Source organism: Chiroxiphia lanceolata, chromosome 16 (assembly GCF_009829145.1).
Source record: "Chiroxiphia lanceolata isolate bChiLan1 chromosome 16, bChiLan1.pri, whole genome shotgun sequence".
Taxonomy (NCBI): domain Eukaryota; kingdom Metazoa; phylum Chordata; class Aves; order Passeriformes; family Pipridae; genus Chiroxiphia; species Chiroxiphia lanceolata.
In genome coordinates, this window is record NC_045652.1 from 9617749 (window position 1) to 9638311 (window position 20563).

Below are 20563 nucleotides of genomic sequence, written 5' to 3' on the forward strand. Positions count from 1 at the left end.
ACCGAGTGGGGGGACAGGGCTGCGGCACCGGCTGCCCCCGCGGCCCTCAGGAAGGGCTCGGCACCGGGCCATCCCTCGGGAAAGGCTCGGCACCGGGCCATCCCTCGGGAAAAGCTCGACCCCGGGCCGCCCCTCGGAAGGGCTCAGCCCCGGCCGCCCCGCGGACCCCCGCGCTCCCACTCGTGCCCCCCGCGCAGGTCCCGGCGCTACCTCAGGGGTGAGGACGCGGCGGTGGCCGAGGCTGCCCCTGCCGGCCCTCGCCACACGGGCATTGGGTTCTTGCGCTGCTTTCGCTCGGTGAAATGAGTGCGAGTTATTATTGCAGCTGCTCAAGCAGTGCTGTAACCTTCAATTAGCTCTTAACCGGCGAAATAACTACAGCGTACAGTGGTTGCGCTGTATGGCGGTTCAATCTGCAACTCGTAACCTGGGAGGCAAGTTAAATCAATAGTATCAGTGCAGCTGTGACTTTTAAGAAACTTGCCAAACTCATATCTTTCAACTTTTCTGCATAATTAAATCTTGACACCTGAAAATGGAGTAAAGATGGAGATCTCCATATAGCAAAATTAGGTCTACTGACACCACTTCCATCAGGATGGTTTTGATGGATGACTTGGAGGTAATTCCCAGGCAGTGCTCCCTGTTAACCCTGTGCCTGCCTGCCACGAGGTGACACCACTGCCTTGAGGAACTCCTGTGACAGAAATAAGTTAAATGTATGCACGTATAATAATTACAGAAAGATTGATAATTTTTTGTGTAGTTAGCTGTGTTTTGAGGGTTTTTTTATCAGCTTCTTTTTAGGGTAAAAAAATTTACATCAGACAGAAGTAAATTTTCATTTTTCAGAAGGAAAATACACGTTGAGACAATTCAGCAGCTATGCCAAAGGGCAAGAAGAAAGATGTCACGAAAAAAGATGTCAAGAAGAAAGACAGTAAGACAGCAGACAGTGAGAAGGCAGAAGAATCTGTACATACTCCTGATCCTGCACAAGATACTACAGCTGAGAGTGGTTTAACAGGGCTGCCAGATTTGCAGAGTGATTCAGTGAATGCCGTGGGAGAAACTCAAGCAACTCGAGAGATCCCAGAGGAGGAAAAGGAACCTCCAGTCCAACCTGTTCCTCAGTACCGTGAGGAGCCTATTCTTGCTCAAATTATTGTAAAAAGGTATGTATATATGCTTGTTACAAATACAGCAATGAAGTCAAGAATTCTCACTTAAGTATCTCTGCTGTACCCAGGGTCATACAAACACAGGTTTGACTCTTGATTTGAGGCAGAGAATTGGGTTATTCACACCTAGTAGCAGTGACACCTTATGAGACATACATGTAGAATTCTGCTGCCTTCAGAAGGATGCTCTTTTAGCTTGTCCATTTTTGGCAAAGTTTTGTTTAAATATGCAGACAATTGGTGAAGAAACTATAGTTATATCGTGTCATGTTTAGATGTTGCTGCCTTTTACTGTTTAGGGCTGCTCATTTCCCTTAGAAATATCTCAAACTGGAGAAGCAGGTGAATGGCAATGTTGACAAAATGCTTTAGTATTTCAAGAGGACTGTATAAAATGTTTCACATAACAACATTCCTGGTTGTAAGCTAGTAAGGGCTACCAATGTGATTTTTTTCTTAATTGAAAGAAATATGGGTCTGAGGCAACACAACAGTTATGTGAAATATTGCAAGGAAGGTTCAAAAAAGTGGAAATTTTCTGGTTTGTTTTTCTACACAAACACAACAGCTGACCTTTGTGTAGACCGTGGTAAATCAAAGGTCATTTATTTTTATTCATTATAGTGATTTAGATCTATTGGCAGTGACTTGAAATCTTCATCTTTAGTTTGCTCTCTTTGTAGCTATGAAGGTGAACAAGTCAATGGATTGTATGAGGGTGAAGGATTTGCATGTTTTGAGGGAGGGAGTACTTATAAGGTGAGTATATAATTTAAAAAAAATAAAATAGTAGTGGACCAAGTTCTATCTGTAGAATAGGCAGGCTGTTTCTTTTAAGGAGGAGGGTGGAGGTTGAGCTTTCAGAAGCACTGAAAGTTAGCATTAAACTTGTTGGGGTTTGGCATTAAACTTGTTGGTTTCTGGCATTAAAATTCTTGATTTGAAACTAGTTACGGGGGAATTGATATGTTATTCTTTTGAAGTCTTCTGGTCACTGTGGGCTTCAGCTGGGGTAAGAATATATTTGCAAATGATGCCATTCTCTTCATTTCAAAGGGCACGTTTTCTGAAGGGTTTATGCATGGACAAGGGACTTACACGTGGGCTGATGGAGTGAAGTACGAGGTAAAGTACAATTTAAGTTATAGCTGAACACAGTTACAGCCAATGAGATGTGCAAACTGAAGGGAAGTACCTCAGTTGCAGGAATTGGTACGGTACAGTGGCAACTGCAGAACTGTGGCAGTGACTTCAATCACAAGCCTGACTTCTCCCAGATAGTTGGGGGACACTCTTAGTTTTTTTTTAATGTTGTAACTGAATCTTTCAGGGAACATTTGCTAAGAATGTGCAGATGTTTAATGGCCGTTATACATGGAATGATGGCGTCTATGAAGGATCAATCAAAGATGGAATTAGGCATGGATTTGGATTTTTCAGGAGCAGAACTCGTCCTATTTCTTACCTTGGCGAGTGGTGCAATGGCAAAAGACATGGAAACGTGAGTAAGAGCCAAAGGAGAGCAGGGGCTTGGATGGTACCTTCAAGAACAGCAAGTGTTACTGAGCAAAGGTTTTACAAAAGTGTTTTGTTCTGTTGCATGGCCTTATGCTGTGTAGAGATTTGTTTTCCCTAAGGATTTTTTTCTGAAGTTGTGAACATAGTTAACTCTGTAGAGCTACTGTTGGAAGGGAATGGGTCAGAAAACTGATCTGCCTCAGAGTGAGTACTGTAATTAAGTTGCCAGAGTTAGTTCTCTTTGAGTATTTCCAAGTGGTTTGAAAAACATGGTAGACTTTGATGTGATGTAATACAATTTTTCTTTTGGCTACTTGGTGTTTTTTAAGGTCTTAACTAATATTCATTGAAGGAGGTTGCTTTCTTTATTTAATTCTATCACTTCAGTTGCTTTCAGTACATCATCTCAAAGTGACTAAGTATTAGAGCGTGATTGCATGTGTCATGTAATTTGTATGTGATGTTTTATTCATGTAGATGAATATTTAGGTTTTTCAATGGCCTGTGCTGTTTGTTTCAGGGTATCATTTATTTTGATGAGGAACATGCCTCTTGGTATTCAGGTGAATGGGTCAATAATGTCAGAGAAGGATGGGGAATGAGACGGTAAATGTGACGAAAACATACTTCATGTTTTTATATTTCATGTATAATATCATACAGTTTCTCCCTTTGTTTAAAATGGATACAAATGCTGTCATTCCATACTACTGCAGTGGAATAAAAGTGCTTTATAATAATAAAACAGACCTTCTTTATAACTTATATTTTTATGTGCTGTATTTCTATTGATCATTCGCATAAAAGAACATCTAAAGACAAAATCCCAGCTCAGCTTTGGTAAACCACAATTCAGGATTTAAAACCAAATACACTGGATTGATTTGAACAGATGGAGCTGCTTTATGAATAAATGACTTACGTGTAGAATTACATATGAACAAAGATTTTTACTAGCTATGGCAAAGACTCTTTGAAAAAAAAAAAAGAGCTGGTTAATGTTTAGTGGTTTGTAAGTTAAAAATAGTAGGCAAACGGTGGCTACAATCAAACCTCTGTATCTGTGCCACAGTGAGTCAACTTCCAAATTAACAGTTATATTTAGCAATAATAAATTCTAAATTTATTAGCAATGAGATTGTGCATAAGCCTTTCACAAGATCAACTGAGAATTTAGGATGAATAGTCATTAGCTGTTATTGTTTTCTTGCAGCTACAAGTCTGGAAACACCTATGAAGGTCACTGGAAGAAAAATGTACGACACGGACATGGAAGAATGATGTGGTTGGCAGCTAAACAAGAGTATATAGGACAGTGGGTGAATGGCATCCAGGTATTAATTACTTCCCTGGAAACCTCTCTTTAGTTCAGTATCTGTCCACTGCTCTAGGAAAGCTGGATAGGGAGTTTTGTGCAATATCAAAGGAGCTTTTTATGTTTTTTGCCAGTTGAGATAGCAGAAACATGCTCTTTATTGTAAGTTGATTCTCATGTTAGCAATATTCAAATTGTTAAAAGGCTTTTGACTTAGTCTTATAAAATCATAATTTAACTCCCTAATGGAAAATAGAAACATTTTTCAATTAAAAAAAAATTAAAAGAATTTGAGTGTTTGTGGCTATATTTAGCTTAAGGTATTACTTCAGCAGTAAGTACATGTGATAATTTACTTCACCGTCACCTTTAAAATATTAGACCACACTGTTTCCTCTTGGAAAAGCATTAAGATGGAAGATGATTTTTGTGGCATTTTCTGTTTCTTCTGTTTATTATTCTGCTGGAAAAAAGAATGTGAGCTACCTGCTTTGTCTTTTCACTCTGCTTAAAATTACCAAGGAGTCCAGCTTCTGGAACATCCTGGCTCTCTGGCACGGTGTTCAGGATTACAGGCAGAAGGATTCAGGCAGGAAGGGTGGTTTTGGGAGTCCTGTTATATAGAGCTTGCTCAAGTGTGTGTTGATTCAGTGTATCCCCTGGGCCTTCTCCCAGGCACCTTTGCAGAACAGGGTTCTGTGGCTGGTTTGAGGTGCTGCAGCAATCACCTGGGGGCCTTTATTTCAGGGACTCACCTGGCCCTAGAGCAACAGCAGCTCTGCTGGGGATGTTTTTTTCTAAACACATGGATTTTTTTTCAGCATGGATACGGCACCCACGTGTGGTTTTTCGAGAGAGCTCCTCTGTCTCAGTACCCTCTGAGGAATGAATACGTGGGGCATTTTGTGCGAGGGGAACGACACGGGCACGGGAAGTTCATCTACGCCGGTGGGGCCCAGTACGAAGGCCAGTGGGTTTGTAATAAGAAGCACGGCAAGGTGAGTCCTGACAGAACTATGGACAGCAGCAGAGCACACTGTTCTGCCCTGCACTGTGGATCTCCAGATTCCTGTACAGAAAACCCCATTCAGTTTGCAGTGTGGATGGAATCCACCACAAAGGGCAGGGAGTGCACTGAGAGCAGTAGGAGTCCCTCCAGGGACCTCACTGGGCCACAGATTGACTCTGTGGTCAGGTGTGCGTTGTGTGTATAAAGAAATACATTTCCCTGGGGAGATTGTCAGTGCAACAGGTACATCTTGAGTTTTGCAGTGGTTGGTCAGTATTTCACACCTTGCACAGAGAGTTCTTCCATAAAACAGATTTTTGAAAAAACTGTGAGTGCCACATATGCAAACTAAGAATTGCAAACAAACCTTTCTATACGTTTTTCTTCAAAATACTTTTCAAAACCAAACAGATACATAGGTCTCATCCCAGCAGTGTACTTAGTTAACAGGTGACAGAGTGCATTATGAAAGAGGGTAGGAAAAATTATTTTCATGTATTTTATCTCATATGTTGCATTTTAGCAAAGATTCTGAAAAGGAAGTTTGACTGAGAACATTAGTGTTATTTTTATGATCTTTGTTTTGTGTTTATATTAAGATTAATTCTGTCTGTAGGGCAAGTTTGTCTTCAAGAATGGTCATGCTTATGAAGGAGAGTTTGTAGATGATCGTCTGGTAGTTCTTAATCTTCCAGTGAATGCAGTGAATGCAAAAGAGCTGAGTGGCATTGGCACTCCTTCTGTCATTGGTAAGCAGCTTCACCAAAAATATTTCACTTAGTTCACATTTTGTTGTTCCATTTTACTATAATGTGAAGCTGTTTGTACTTACTCAAGAAGCAGACAAATTTCTTCAAAGAACTTGGATAAAAATGGGAGTTATCTTAATAATTAATTACTTCCATGCTTTATTTCCTGCATGTGACACTTGGAGTTGAGTGACACAACCACATTCCATCTTGTGATGTTTTTGGAACACTGTTGTCTGAAAGTTTCATAACATATGTAATATCTGCATTTCCTTTTGGCTAGGAGTTGGTTTGACAAAAATACCCTTCAGTTGTTATGCTGTTGATTATGAAATCCCTACTCCTCATTATAAAGGAATCCATTGATCGAAGTCAGTAAGATAAAAAGGAATAATATGTGTTTTATTTTTCTCTGTGTGCATATTTATATGTTAAACTTTGGTTTAGTTTGTTCTAATTTATTTTATTTGCATGGTAGAAAATATCACAGTCATTAATGACTCGGAAAGTACTTCTATCCTGGGGTCAGATATTGAGTTGGATATATCTTCACTGCTTGAGTTGTTCCCAAGGGAAGAGAGACAGGAAGAACTGCACCAAGTAAGAGTCTACTCTTTGATATTTTCAGTTTTTCCCTACGGTGTCTTTCATATTATTTTATTTCTGGTTTATTTGTATTAAAGTAACTCTTTCCGTTAAAGAATTATTTGAAAATCTGAAGGCCATGAAAACAGAAAAGCAAAAACAATGAATAAACAGTATTTCCTCTTCTGAGCTTCCACTAAAAAGCAATAAAAATAGGTTAACATATCTGGAAGGGCATTCAGCAACTGCCTTTAGCCACTCTGAGGTTTGTCTGCTGACAGAGGCTAATTTATTTTTGTCAGTCACCAAAACCCATGTATTTTAACTACTTTAGAGTAATGCTTTTGTGAACACTTAGCCGGGGATACGCTCTTCAAAGTTGCAAGGTCAGAAAATTACCTGCCCAGTTACAGGATCAATACAAGCTGATCTCTGCTTGCTCTGAGATGATGCTGAAACCATATCCTCCTTTATTTAGGTAGAGCATGCTGTGCTGAGGCACATGATAACGCTGAGAAGAGACTACAACTTCTACAGTGCCTTAGGCTACGCTCATTCTCCCGACAACACTTTCCTCATGACTAAGCTCCAGTTCTGGAGGTTCCTGAAGGACTGCCGGTTTCATCACTCCAAAATAAGCCTTGCTGAAATGGATCGGGTGGTGGGAGGTTTGTGCTTCCGCTGGTTGGGGTCTGGAATCCAGGAATTTTAGTAGTAAGCTGTGGAGAGTTGGAGTGGCAAGTTCTAGTGGTAGCTTAACTGTGGTAGTTAAGTGGCCCCAAGTTGGTGCCTCTGTGCCTGTGAGTTCTCAGGGGATGCATTAACACTTCTCCAGACACTTCTGATCCTTAGGTGAGAAAACACAAAATTAAAATACAGCCTTAAAAATTGCACTGAAGAGACATCCGTTCAAAAAATGTATTCACCCCTAGTCTTGCCATTACTGTTACCTGTAGTTTTCAGAGAAAGAGACCTAGGAGAGACAAATCTTTTTATTTTTCATGTTCTTAACTTTGGTTTGCCTGTAGTATGTTTTTTTTTCTTCCATAGAGCCAGATAATCCATCAATTCCCTTTAGACTTGCAGTGTCCCTAGTGTGTGAAGAGTTTAACTCCAGCTTTGCATCCCCTTTTATTTCTATATATGCTGAGTGGATGCATTTCTAGAAAGAGAGAATTATCTAAGATCCAGCTGTAGGTGGATAGTTCTCCCTTGATCTGCTTGTTTGAAAATGGTGCAGTGTCTGCTTTGAGTCTTTCAGGAGTGTTATTGCCTGTGATAGGCAGAGATGGAGGGGATAAGAAAGGCTGACAGATCAATATTCCTATAAGGAAAGTGAGATGTGAGCGTAAGAAAGGGTTGTTTTTTCAAAATTTTCAGGTGGTAAAGAACTTCTGGAGATCCATTGTCCACACCAGCAATTACTGTTCAGAACATTTTTATCTTACCTTATTCATCTGGCATTTCGTATCTATCATAAAAAGCACAAGTAAGTTCCATCTTTTAGTGTAATTTATTTCAGTGTAATCAGTTGGAATCTTCCGAGACAAGAGTATTTTTGTTTCACCTGTAGAGTGAAAGGTCGTTCTCTGGACGGGTGTTTCTCAGCAATGATGTCCAGGAATGTTATTCCCACTGCCTGTTGCGTCCAAGGTAAGCCATGGTATTTCTTCTGTGCAGAATTCATCAGTCAGTACCACATACATCACTGTTTTATTATAACCATTATTTTTTACCAATTCCTTTTAAAAGGTATCTTATTTTCTGAAGAAAGACACACTGTTTTTGCCATGAGCTACATTGACAAATGCTGGGAGATATTCAGAGCTTTTCACAGCCCGAATCCCAACCCTCCCTTTGAACCCACAATGAAGATAAGGCAATTTGTTTGGATGTTGGATGTAATAATCTAATTTTTTTCTGTTTTGTGTGATTAGATGTGCTTTATTTGTTCACTTTATATGGGCTTTTTAGAACTGTGGCTTCTGCACAGCTGAAAAGGTAGGGCTGATATTATTTGTGCAAACTGTCCAACAGACATTAAAGGGATGGTTGTTCTACAGAAATTATTTTTATGCATTTTTTCAGGATTGAATTCTAATTTTGTGCTTGATAATTTCAGATGATCAAATCTTAGACAGAAGTGTTTTAAGGGAATATAAATATTTTTTCTGGTCCCTCCTGTGTCCCCTTCCACCCCATCCTATAAAATGAATATATGAACATGTCTTATTGTTAGAACTCAAAGACTGGCAGTTATTGAAATAACACAGGAAAGCACTTCAATAATGTATTTACTGCAAGATGAACGAGAGATTCTTTACTAAAATTCAGTAATTTAGGGACAGATCAAGATTACTCTGAAGCTAGGGAACAATTCCCATTAATGTACCTGGGGTTTGGGTGACTGTCACTTTATAAATCCAAGCCATTTTTTCATGAAAAAAAATCAGATGGCAAAATTGTAGTTTTTTACGTTTTTGTTTATGAGCTTTCCACAAGCTCTCTTTTAACTCTGTTTTTACAGTCTAAGGAATATTTCCATTGGCTTCAGTAGGGCCAGAATTTCACTGTGTTGTTAATTACACATGTGGAAATATCATTTGAAACCACTAGAAATGTTGGTACTGGCTTTCAAGGGTAGATTGGGTGCATGTGGGAATGCCTTAAGTGCTGTTAATGTGTAACATTTACTCTTACCCAGGAATTGAAACTTCTCAACAAACAATTAACTGTTTCAAAACTTGTGAAAATATTTGTCAAAGTTGGTGCCTCTCCACGTGGTAGGACTGGTATCAACATGGAACTGGAGGTGCGTATGGAAAAAAACATAGTTCATAGCTACAGGAACAATTAAAGTTGCTTTTAAAAACTGCTGTAAATACTATCCTACCTGCTGGAGCAGGAAGAAAATGAATTAATTTATTGGAAAAAAAAATAAAAAAAGAAGAGTACAAACCCAGGCCTCTATTTTTGTCTTCCTTTGTTCTGCCTGTACCTTTTAGTTTAGTTCATGTACATCTATATTTTTCTTAATATCCTACTCTTTTTAGTACAGTCTCAGCATACTGGAGCATCCAGACAACTCCTTAGGAGTGCCTTAGCCCTCAGGGGGAATTATACCACTTCCAGGAGGCTGCTGCTGGTGGTAGTTGTGTCTGTGAGGCAGCTGCCTGACAAGATGTATGTCAGTGATTACACAGAGATCAATCTCTGCACTTCCAGCTGCCAAGGCTGTTAAGGTGGATCAATAATTAAGATCTGAACCTAGTGATCCTGAAAATTTGGTGATTCAAGAAACCTGATTAGTGCCATGTGAAGTGCTGCCACCTCAGTGAGGTCGAGTAGTGACTGTAGAAGACTCTTGTGCTCCCCAAGAGTTGGCCCAGTTTGGAGGGTTCTCACCCTTCAAGAATTAGCAACAGTCTGCTGTAAATTGCTCGACTGAATTTGTTTTGAACAGATAAACTGAACACACATAGTAAGTCTTACCAAGGGATCCGTTTTACACCCGTTCTTGGGGTTTCTTGAAGCATCTTGCATGTGCAAGTAAAATATTTTAGGTAATAGCTGTAGTTGTGAGTTACTTTTTAGAGAAATTTCTTACAGCTGCAGATAAAACAAAAATCTCTGCAGCATTTTAGTTCAATATTGCTTGTATAAGATGTAACACAGTGTATCACCTCTTAAATTTTTTGAGCTTTGGCTGTTTTCAATTTTTCTTCAGAAGAAGAGATGATTGACTAGTTGGTGGAGGCCAGTGAGACTTCACAATCACTTCTGAGTTCTTTGCTTGCTAAGTTAGACATGCCTGCTAATGAAGGAATTTTGCAAAAATGAATGAATTTAACCATTGTGTTTCTTTTACTCTAGTTGGTTTTTCTGGAATTTTTTGAAGCTCTTCTTGAATGTGCGGTGGTGTATGTTACCCATGATATGGTTAAGGAGCAAATAGCTCATGAGACTCAGAACAGAGCTAGCTTTAGATTCAAGAACTTCTCCAGAGAAACCTCAACTTTGTACTCAGGATATTCTCAGGTAAAATTGATGCAGCCCTGTTAAATATTATTATGTGTCCACTTAGAGGGCAAAGTCAGGCCCTGCAAATATTCTGTTTCCTGAACGTAGAAACCAATTTCCCCTTTTTGCATAAACAGTTGTTTGATTGGGTCCTTCTGCTTTTCCTGTTTGTTGCTACCTTACATTGTAACATCAGTGTGGACAGTTTTAACACATTTGCACGTTTTCCTAGATAACTATAAATACAAATAAAGTACTTGCAAACCTTCTGAAGGGGAACTGACAGATTGCTTGGCTGGTGGAAGACATCTCTCCTGCTTTAAGTTGAATGTCTAAAATGGCATTGCAGCTGTTGTAGGTAGCAAGCCTTGCTGTTTCCTAGCAGTTAAGCTGTGCTCTTTTCTTTTTGCTAAACTTTTGAATAAGGATTTTGGAGGTCATAAGATGCTGCCTGTGACACAGGTGCAATTTGGATGCACAGGGTAGTTGAAGGCATGAATTAGAATTGTTATTATTTGGAATTATGCACAAGGTGAAAGTATTTTTATTAATTCCAAGAGCATTCACAAACACCTAATTTCACAGTCTCTGTAAGCCAGTAGTGCCACTGTACACCACCACTTCCCATTCCTTGGCCAATTGTTCCCATCCTATGGACCCATTCCCTTGCATCACTGCAGGCATTGGCACAGTTGCACAGTGAAGTGGTCCAGTTAAAACAGTCAGATTTTCCAAGACCAGAAGAAAATCTTAATTTAAATGTACTGAGGGTAAAATTCTTCTTGTGTTTACATTTCATTAGTGCATATACAGCAGAAGTACAATTGGTGCAGACATAAGCAATGACATTTCTGAGGCAGCTGAGCTGTGCACTCAGGAGCAGATGAACAATTGTATGTAGAGCAACATGTGAGAAGAGAGGAACATCTCTAAGAACAGGAGCTTTCATTCTCTGTATTTCTGTCTTTCCCTAGCTCTGAAATAGGATAATCCTACTTACCTGGCAGGTATCAGAGGTGTAAAGTGTTACCTGCTAATACTTGAAAGTGTGAAACACTATTGCAATTTAAATGTTTTGAGATAGGCATGATTGCAGAATGCATTTGGTTGGCAGAATGCTTTGGAGATGGGAATTTGTATGACTCAAAGAGACATGGGATCTCACTTTTTAATTTGAACACAAGCCCAGGTGTTTAGTAACTGAATTTAAAACTTCTTGCCAGCCACTGAGATCTCGTGAAGACGAAGAGCAGTGTCAGCAAGCATCTCTTCTGGGTGAGTACTGCAGTTACCATGAACATCTATAAAAATAGAGATGCTAGAGGAGATTCACTCTTTCTGAAACTTTCAAGACAACTAAAACAGAAGATGATAATTGAAACAGCTGATGTATTGCAGTTACACAGGGCACCTCATTCAATTTGGCAATTATGACAAGGTTTATGTGTAGCTTTCCATACCTGCTGCACACAGAGAACTGGGCAGGTTTGAATCTCTGAATTTTCTGTGCTTTTTAATTAGAAGCAATCACTTTTTCCTTAACAATAACTTAAAAGGCTTTTTAAACCTTAATTCTTCCTGTTCTATCCCACTCATTTGGGCATGGAAACAAGAGATTGAACTCTGCACTGTTACCTTCATTATAGACAAACTTTTCATAATTTCAGAAGCATTTTAACCACAAGTCTAGCTGTGGTCAGGTCAGGGGACAATCTATATTTGTTTGAATAGATAGATTTGTTGAATCTATCTTTGCTGAAGATCAAACTTGATATTTAATGCATAGAATTAAAGAGTGAGTTCTTCTAATTTTCTTTCTTTGCATTATCAGAGACTGTCCTCTCATTTGCCCCATCTTGTGCAGACAGCAAAGATGATCTGTCATTGTCCAGCTGGGATGCAGGAAAAGAACCAGATTCATCTCCAGCAAAGGAATTGGGAGGTAAAGCAGTCCTACTGATTTTTTACTAACACCCCCACAAAAAAATCCCTTGTAGCTCTTGAATTGTGAAATTTTAATTGTATATGCAGATTTCAGCTTGTCACAAGAGGGCAGTAAATGAACATTTATTCTTGAGGAAGATTTTTTAAAAACTTAAAATATTTTTTAAAAGAGAATGAAACTTCATAATTAAATCAGACATTTAAGTATTTATTTAAACAGTTTCCCTGATTTTAAAATGCCACATTTTATTTGTAGGGCACCTAGAAACTGTAATTTGTATTTACTCCATGAGAAGCTCAATCTGCGAGCCTGCTCATTTAATGTCTTGGAAAAATAAAATATATTACTGCTATGTCCTGCTTCTTTTACTTAATATGAGAATTATTCCTAGTGGTGTGCCACCATTAGCTGGGATAAGATGCCTTATGTCAGGACAGGCCAACATTCATGCAGAAGAGACATCAGTAAGAGCACTTTTTTATGTTGATGCTTGTAATTTTTTTGTACCATCTTCTGACTGATTAGCAGATCTCATCTGGGTTGGGGTTTTGTGCTTGTTAAATGTTTCCTGCTGATAAAGGACTCAAATCCAGGAACATAGGTAGACAAGGACCTTTGTGTGGTCATCAGCTCTTTCACTGAAATCTGATCACTGAAAAGTTACACATCTGGAAAACACAGTGTGTCTTCAGGACCCTGAACTGGGCCCTGTCCTGTTTTCTGACAGCTCTGACAACTGGACATTTGCATTCCGTCCTCTCAGGTGGTCATTTGCTCCTCCATTCCCCGGTGCCCAGGGGTCACAGATCCTGAACTGTCATCAGGTCACTGCAGAAGACAGGTGTAGGAGTAAAGGGGAGAGTCCACAGTCTTTTGGTGCCATTCCCAGGGCCAAGTCACTCTGAGGCCCCACAAAAAGGGCCAATCCCTTTCCCCTGCATCATTCCAAGTGTCTCTGAGCTGCCATGTTCTGTACATGCAGAAGCCAGTTTGCCATACAACTGACACAGAGCTGAAATACTGCAGTCCAAAACACATTTGAAATAGAAGTGCCCTGCTAAATAAGCATGTTTAATTTACATGTTGCAGATGAAGCAAAAGAAGACAAAACTGAACAAGATGAGAAATTTTGTCTGTGGATGTATCAGGTGGAAATCTTTTTCACAACTAAGCTCTTCCCTGCTTACCAGCAGGAGAAAGTGCTGAGGCAAAAAGTAGAAGAAAAGCAAAAGGAGGATGTTGAATTAGCTGAGCTGAGAAAGATCAAGGATATGGAGCTGGCAAAGTAAGTGTTGAATCTTGTCCTGCAGTACTGTTATCTCTTGTCTTCCTCTAACAAAATTATTGAAAATGAGAAATGTGCTTAAGAAAGTAGTTTAGCTTACTGGAACTGGAAAACAAACTCATCCAGGTGTAATTAGTAACATAGAGAATGTAACTGTCTGGAGTAACAAATACAGGCTGCTTTCAGGTTACAGAACTCTTAACTCTGATATTTCCTGGCAAAGACAGTTAAGACACGTTTGGACTTGAAGTGGTGATCAGACAGACTCTGCCTCCCTCCGCTAGGACAGTTCATCCTGCTCGGACTCTGAGTAGGGCTGGCCAGTATAAATCTGTCTCCCCCCTCTTGCAGTACATTAAATTCCAACTTTGTCCACTCAGACTCATTGCTGAAAGAGAAGCAGAAGAGGTAAGAAGACAAGAAGCAGCTGCAGCAGAAAAGGCAGGTGCCTCCCAGAGTGCAGATGCTGAGGAGCCAGAGGATCCTGTCCCACAGGAGGTGTCCCCGCGGAAGGGAAGCAGAGCGCGCCTGTCAAAGGGGGAGGCACAGAAGGGAGGGCCCTCTCCAAAGAAAGATGCCCACAGGAAAGACTCCTCACAGAAGAAAGAGGCCCAAAAGAAAGCACCCTCAGTGAAGAAAGAGGCACAGAAGGCAGCACCTGCAGGTAGCAAGGGGCCTTCTAACAAGAAAAACAAACCCTCTGGTAAAAACCACTGAAACTTCAAACAAGTTCTCTTCAAATAGAAAAAAACCCCAAACAAACCAAAACAACACCAGAACAACAACACTTGTAGGGAGCTGTAAACATTATAAGACTGTATGCACAAGAATTGATTTCAGAGGGAAACTGTTTTGCACCAGGGTCTTGGGCAAGTTACATTGCACTAAACTATCAGATAGTCACACAATGCTGCAAATGAACACAGGAAAACAAAAAGATGCCCTTAAAAGTGTAACAATTATTAGCTTTATTTTCCAGCAAAATATTCACATAACATATCAGAATGGAATGGTACAGATGAATTCAGACTGGTTTTTAATTAGCTTGCACATAAACATGTTTAAAATTTAAAAATTTTATGGTCAGAGTTTACAGATTTTAGTAGAAATTTTGATTCTTACAAAGCAAGTATTGCTTTACTATTGTCATTATTCCAGTCAATAATATGACTAATAACTTCTCATGTTGAACAAGTGCCTGACATTGACATCTTCAATAAATCAGCCCTTTGCAGATCAGTCCAAGAAGAAAATATTATTAAACTGTGTTGCACAAAGTTTCTTCACTTCTTCTGTTAATAAAAAAAAAAAGATACTTCAGTATGATATTTTTACAGAAACCTCCTCAAGAGAAACCCTGGGGATTGTCACAGAGAATATAACTAAATTCAAACAGAAAAAGCCCTATGAGTTTCTAACGTAGAAATACACTTAATGTTACTCTGTCTTCAGTAGGAGAAAGTCAAGTCAAGTCTGGCATCTCACCCTGTCTGAAAGGTGAGTTGTATTTTAAGTGGCTGAAGTGTAAATGATGGGCCACTCATCTTGGCAAACTTACACTGCAACAGCAGCAGACTTGGCTTCAGCCTAAGGAAGTACATTATAACCCCTTTTTCAGAGAGAGGAGGAATTAGGGTAGTCTGTACAATAAATCAAGTCAGCAAAACTTTTGCTTTGTGCTATTTGGTAGACAACATTTTCTAAGTTTATCAGGCACAGAAACACTCATTTACGGTTTCTGTGTGGCAGGTTTGATGCTGAGAGACAATTACACAAAGATTTCTACGTCATGCAACTCATTTCTCTTTTTAAAGTGTAGGTTGCTAGGCTTTGGTCCTGGAAAGTATTAATTCTTTCCCATTGTCTAAGTGAGCACATTCCTCCTGTTAAGACAGAGAGCCCTAAAATTGCTGCAAGCAAGATTCAAACAGACTTTAGGAGAAATAGCAATTTAAAAGCTTATTGCATCCTAATGTTCATTTGCACTCTTAGTCACAGTAAATCATTCTGAAAACCACGTTAGAAACAAGACAGCAATGGGATGAGGATCCCTGACAGGACAGACAGACAGATATCATGTGTAAGTAACCTACCCCTGGATCACTGACAAATAAAACCCAACTCAGATGTAAATATGTTCATCTCTCACCTGTCATATACTGTATTAATTACTCCTAAACTAAGCTCATAGATCTCTCCTCTATTATTTGAAGGAGGAATAATGACTGATTAATAATTAAGAATGTCTGCTGAATATTTATACTGTTCTTTCACAGCTGATAGAAGGCAGACTAAAACCTTAGGCAAACTCACCTGGTCTATCAAAGATCAATCACTCTCTACATTTCTCATGAGATGGATTTTATTACTTCCCTAGGGACATACATTCTAGTAGTAACTGTATTTAGATGTAATAAAAAACAATCCTTACCATTAACTTCAATCAGATTTACATTTTTTTGATTCAAAATAACATACAGTTCTCTCTGGTCAGACTTCTTCCCAACTACCCAGTAATCACTCATTGCCTTCACGATAATTTCCTCATCTTCATCAACTCTGAAAGAAATTTTAGGAAGCAAAGAAGGTGGCAGCAAGTTCATCTTCAACAATTTGTCTGTAATCATTAGGACAGTTCCCTGTCATAAGTTGTTGTGGTTGTGCAGTATCAAAGAGAATACCAATTCTAACTCAGCCATCATTCAGTCAAAGGCTTCATAAATGGCTGCTTAAGACATCCCCAGATGTGTAAATCATTAATTTGTCCATATTCTAAACACTCTGGTGCTCTGAAGAAAACACTCTCCTCTGTTCTGGTGAGGACACACTTGACAGAATGATGATTTGCTATACTTGGTGATACTGAGCTTTCACAGAACTAAATTCTAAACCTAGACCTAAACCATGCTCAACAGTTAAGATACATTCTATAAAGCTGTCACTAACCCAGTACTTCCATAATATGATGAAACATTCTTTTTTCATTAATAGAAAAATGAAAACCTTGTCCTTAAGCAGAGTGGGAAAATTGCAAGTTGTTAATTAGAGTTATGAGCATCACAGTCATTCAACATTTTCATGTTCTTTATTATGACAGAGGGTCTCTCCCACCTTCAGGCTTGATACCCATTGACAAGAAGCCACTTGTCTTCTCCATCAGGACTGCAGTAACTGCAAGGTCCACATTCCAGCCATTGTCTCACCCCAGCAGCCCCCAGCTGTGGCAGGGGCAAGGATGACACAGGCACAAACGGGTTTCCCTGTCCTTTATACTACTTCCCCAGATTAGTCAGACTTTAGTGCTTCCCATCCCATTTGTTATGACTACTCTGAGGCCTCCAATAGATTAGATATTTTCTTGGATAGAGGCCCTGGTCCTCTTCTAAGTTAGTTTTTTAAAAGGACACTAGAAATTCTGTTTAAGATGGACTGCTTCTAAACCAACACAAAATACCAAACATGAACAGCCAGCCATCAACAAAAAAGACTGGAAAGCTTCAGTCATTTGGAAAAAAAAAATCTAATTGACAGTAGGAGTTACAGACTATTTAATAGTTAAGCATTACCTGGAGAAGTCACTGTTGATGTCACCGAGAATCTTCATGAGGTCAGGGTGAACAGATGCAAGTGATACACTGGGTGTTTTCCTCATGTGAATGGTACTTTTCTCTGCCAGGTTCATGTGATTGAAATAGATAAACTTAAACTGAGGTTCCTTCTCAGCCCTAGGAAGATTTAAAAAGAAAAAAAAAGAAGTGATTTGTGAATATTGACATGTTCTATAACCACAGGCTTCACAGAGAATGAGTAGTGAGCCAGTGCAAAGCTTACTCAGACAGCCTGAAGTCATCTTCACATTGAAGAGACCCAAGTGTTTTAAGACTTGTGGGATTGCACTTCATTTTAACACACTTTAAAAAAACAAAACAAAACACAAATGAGCCTGCAGAACCAGCCAGTGTTTCCCCTTCTGCTGCTTAGGCTGCCAGTAAACAGACACAGGGGAGTCTAAAGGCCTTGTCCCCCTTCACAGTAGTAATTCATTTGCATTTTTCTAAGGAGCTGGTTTTGCTCTGTCCCCATTTTGTTCCCTTGCTGCTCTCCCCTAGGCCAGTCCCCTCTGATTTGAATGGATGCTCAGTCTTTACTTTGATCAGTAAGTCATCCTCCATTCATGTCTTTGTTATTGGTTACAACCCAGAGAACAAACTCTTCCCTGATCCAGGCAATTAGATTTGCCCCCAGCATTTGTGTGGGCCAAGCAAGAGACTATTTTCAAAGCCTTGGCAGTGTTCCTCCATTTCCACTTTTATGTACTTAATATAAAAACTGTCACTTAGAGCTGTAGTTTTGGTAGAAGCCACAACAAATTCAGATATGCAAAAACTGGCTACAGCAATTGGTACTTGAGGCAATGCATTATTTAGGACCAGGGAGATACTGTGATGACACCACTCACCTCAGCAAACAACCAGATACCCCTGCTCTCCGTCACCCACATGCATCAGTGTCAAGAAACTGGATCATGTTTTCAGGACACCATGGCATTAAACTTTTAAAGAGCTAAAGCTGCCAAAGCCAGTCCCAGATGACATTTAAAAAGCCCAAGTTTAATGATTTAGTAGACTGGCACAATTTCAAGCACATCTATTCTATCCCGTGTGATTTTGCTGATTTGGGAAGCTACCACTGAATGAGTTCACTCCCACACCTATCTTTGGTTGAATTCCTCCTTTGTTGCCATATGTGATACTGTTCTTGCTTCCCCAACTAACACATCTATTGAAAAATAGATACAGTTTTATGGCAGGTCAAGTCCTCAACTGTAAAGCTTCTGTTGTAACCAAATAATCCACTCACTAAAATCCCTGTTTGAAATTGTTAAACAAGAGTTGTTCTGGTATCTAAACCTTCATTTTGCTTTTGGATTTGTAACTGAGCGAAGAGTTACACTGTCCAAGCCTTGTTCCTAAGGCAATACTCAGAGACAGCAGTCAGTGACCACTTGATGTGAAAAATGCAGTTTTTTGAACGTTACACAGAGCAGCAGCCTGGGAAAGCAGAATTCAAAGGAAATCTGCATGAAGGAGGATGTGGGCAAAGACAGTGATATTTTTAATTTATTTTTTATACTTAAATGTTCTACTGGCCAGAGTGCTATTTGTGAACATTATGAGATTCTGTTTCCCTCAAGAAAAGCTAGACAGTATAAACTGAAGTTAAAATTTTGAGGGAACTGCTACTTCTCTACCTCAATATGGGGGAGAGGTGTCAGAAGACTTGTCAGTTTGTTTCAGTGCACATATGAAAGAAGTTCCACCTCTTGCACCTGAATGATTTACTGACAGCTGGGGCAGGAGGAGGCAGAATGTCAATTGGTAATGGCCATATTTGCCTTAGTATTTACATTATTTTCTCTGCAGCAATTATGCATGTGGAGGAAAAAGATTTCAGCCACACAATAAACACTCGTTCCTAAATTAGTAACATCTATGTTCTTTCTTCAGGGACACCTAAGCATGCAAGGACATGCACTTCATAAGCACTCAGGGTGCAGAAAGGTAGACAAACATTGTTCTAAGTACACAGTTAACTCAATGCTTTCAAAAGCTGGGCTCATATTGTTATTTAAGCAGTTCATTAAACCTAACTTTTTCAGCATGTAATGAGGGAATGCAGCAGGAAGTGTGGTACAGACCCCGATATTCTCTTGTTGATGTTGTATTGTTCACAAATGTCTGATGCCAGCACGGTGAGCTGAGGCCCAACAATGCTGTCCAGCTTCCTGCAGAACTCCAGCGTGGGCGGGATCGAAGCTGTGGCAGGGAAAGAAAGGGCAGAGATGGGATTCCCTTCCCACAGCTGAAGGTACAGTTTCTGTAGTTGTTCTCTTTAAACATCAGTATGAGTCCAAGGACAAATTTTTCTCATAATTACAACCTTATGGGTGATTTTGAAAGTGGTTCACTGAAGCAGTATTTAGTGTGTAAATTGAGTTACTTAAACCACTGGAGCAGACTGATAAAAGCACTCATGAAAAAGAAACTCAAATAACAAATTAATGGGAGTATTTTTCAAGAGTAAAACAAGCTGCACGTGAAAGTATTTTGTACTAACTACGTCTTGCCAAAGAAGTGATGCTGACAGGTACTTACCATCAATCATAAAGCAGACAGCTGCACTCATGGCCTGGAACAAAAAAAGTTAAAGCAAAAAAACCATTTACAACAGGTTACCTCAACTACCTCAAATAAAAGACAATGCTTCAGTGAGGTCACACCCAGGTGAAGCAGTTAAATTAAAGAAGAAATTAAAAAAATCTACTTGAAAGGTAGCATTTCAACAGGATAATCTCTTTGCAATCCTACACAACAGAGTCAAGCTATGATTTTCAAATCAGCCCAGTTAACAGTTTAGGTTGTAGGGGAAAGGTAAAATTTGGTAAAAATGCATTTATGCAAAGATATCTTCAAGAAACTTGAATTTAATGTAAAAAAAAATTTATGTTATTGATTAATGCTACTAAAGCCAGGTATGAAATCACTTAAAGCAACTGAAGGCTGGTACTTTGTTTTAATAAAACAGCTGCTTGTTTTGGAGAGGGTACAAAAGAGGGGGAAAGAGGATTCACGCTTTAAAGTTTGTAGCTAGAAATGTTATTTTTCCGTCTCTTTGCTTTAACCTGGTCATATCTGTGCACCTTTCTATACATTCCTAAGTACTTCACATCACTGTCTTAATTGTACAGAGACTCCTAATTCTGTGGAGGAATTGCAGAGAAAACTATAATACCTTATAAACAATTAAATGAAGCTCCTCATAAGTGTCATCAGTGTTAACAAATATTTTGGGGAAGCGGCATTTTGTTTCTGGATCATTAAGATTTAAAGGTCCAGTAAGAAACCTAGAAAATAATTCAACAGGTCAGGTGAGATGAATTCCTGTATTTCAGTTTC

The 20563-nt window shown here is 39.3% G+C and overlaps 2 protein-coding genes across 5 annotated transcripts in view; one reads left to right on the forward strand and one right to left on the reverse strand.

The window, feature by feature from the left end:
• Positions 1-14682, forward strand: LOC116794623 (radial spoke head 10 homolog B-like). Of its 3 annotated transcripts, none has more exons than XM_032703404.1 (20): positions 1-217; positions 853-1175; positions 1865-1940; positions 2238-2306; positions 2512-2682; positions 3220-3305; positions 3913-4033; positions 4836-5012; positions 5640-5772; positions 6251-6372; positions 6836-7025; positions 7738-7846; positions 7928-8010; positions 8110-8258; positions 9062-9169; positions 10231-10395; positions 11601-11652; positions 12209-12319; positions 13412-13607; positions 13988-14682. In XM_032703404.1, exons 2-20 carry the CDS (start codon positions 886-888, stop codon positions 14322-14324), a joined length of 2745 nt encoding a protein of 914 aa, XP_032559295.1. In that variant the 5' UTR covers positions 1-217; positions 853-885; the 3' UTR covers positions 14325-14682. The 3 variants fall into 3 exon arrangements, with proteins under 3 accessions (XP_032559295.1, XP_032559296.1, XP_032559297.1); XM_032703405.1 differs by having other exon boundaries at positions 7931-8010; XM_032703406.1 differs by lacking the exon at positions 9062-9169.
• The window catches only part of CCZ1 (CCZ1 homolog, vacuolar protein trafficking and biogenesis associated), a 14501-nt gene continuing 7724 nt past the window's right edge, over positions 13787-20563 (reverse strand). The window contains exons 10-15 of one of the 2 annotated variants that reach the window (XM_032703408.1): positions 20400-20511; positions 19763-19796; positions 19306-19423; positions 17174-17332; positions 16039-16166; positions 13787-13995 (exon numbers count right to left, since the gene is read on the reverse strand). In XM_032703408.1, coding sequence (XP_032559299.1) covers positions 13898-13995; positions 16039-16166; positions 17174-17332; positions 19306-19423; positions 19763-19796; positions 20400-20511 — 649 coding nt within the window. In that variant the 3' untranslated portion in view covers positions 13787-13897. Of the gene's footprint in view, positions 13996-14546; positions 14900-16038; positions 16167-17173; positions 17333-19305; positions 19424-19762; positions 19797-20399; positions 20512-20563 lie in introns of those variants that run through there. The other variant, XM_032703409.1, reaches the window with a different exon arrangement.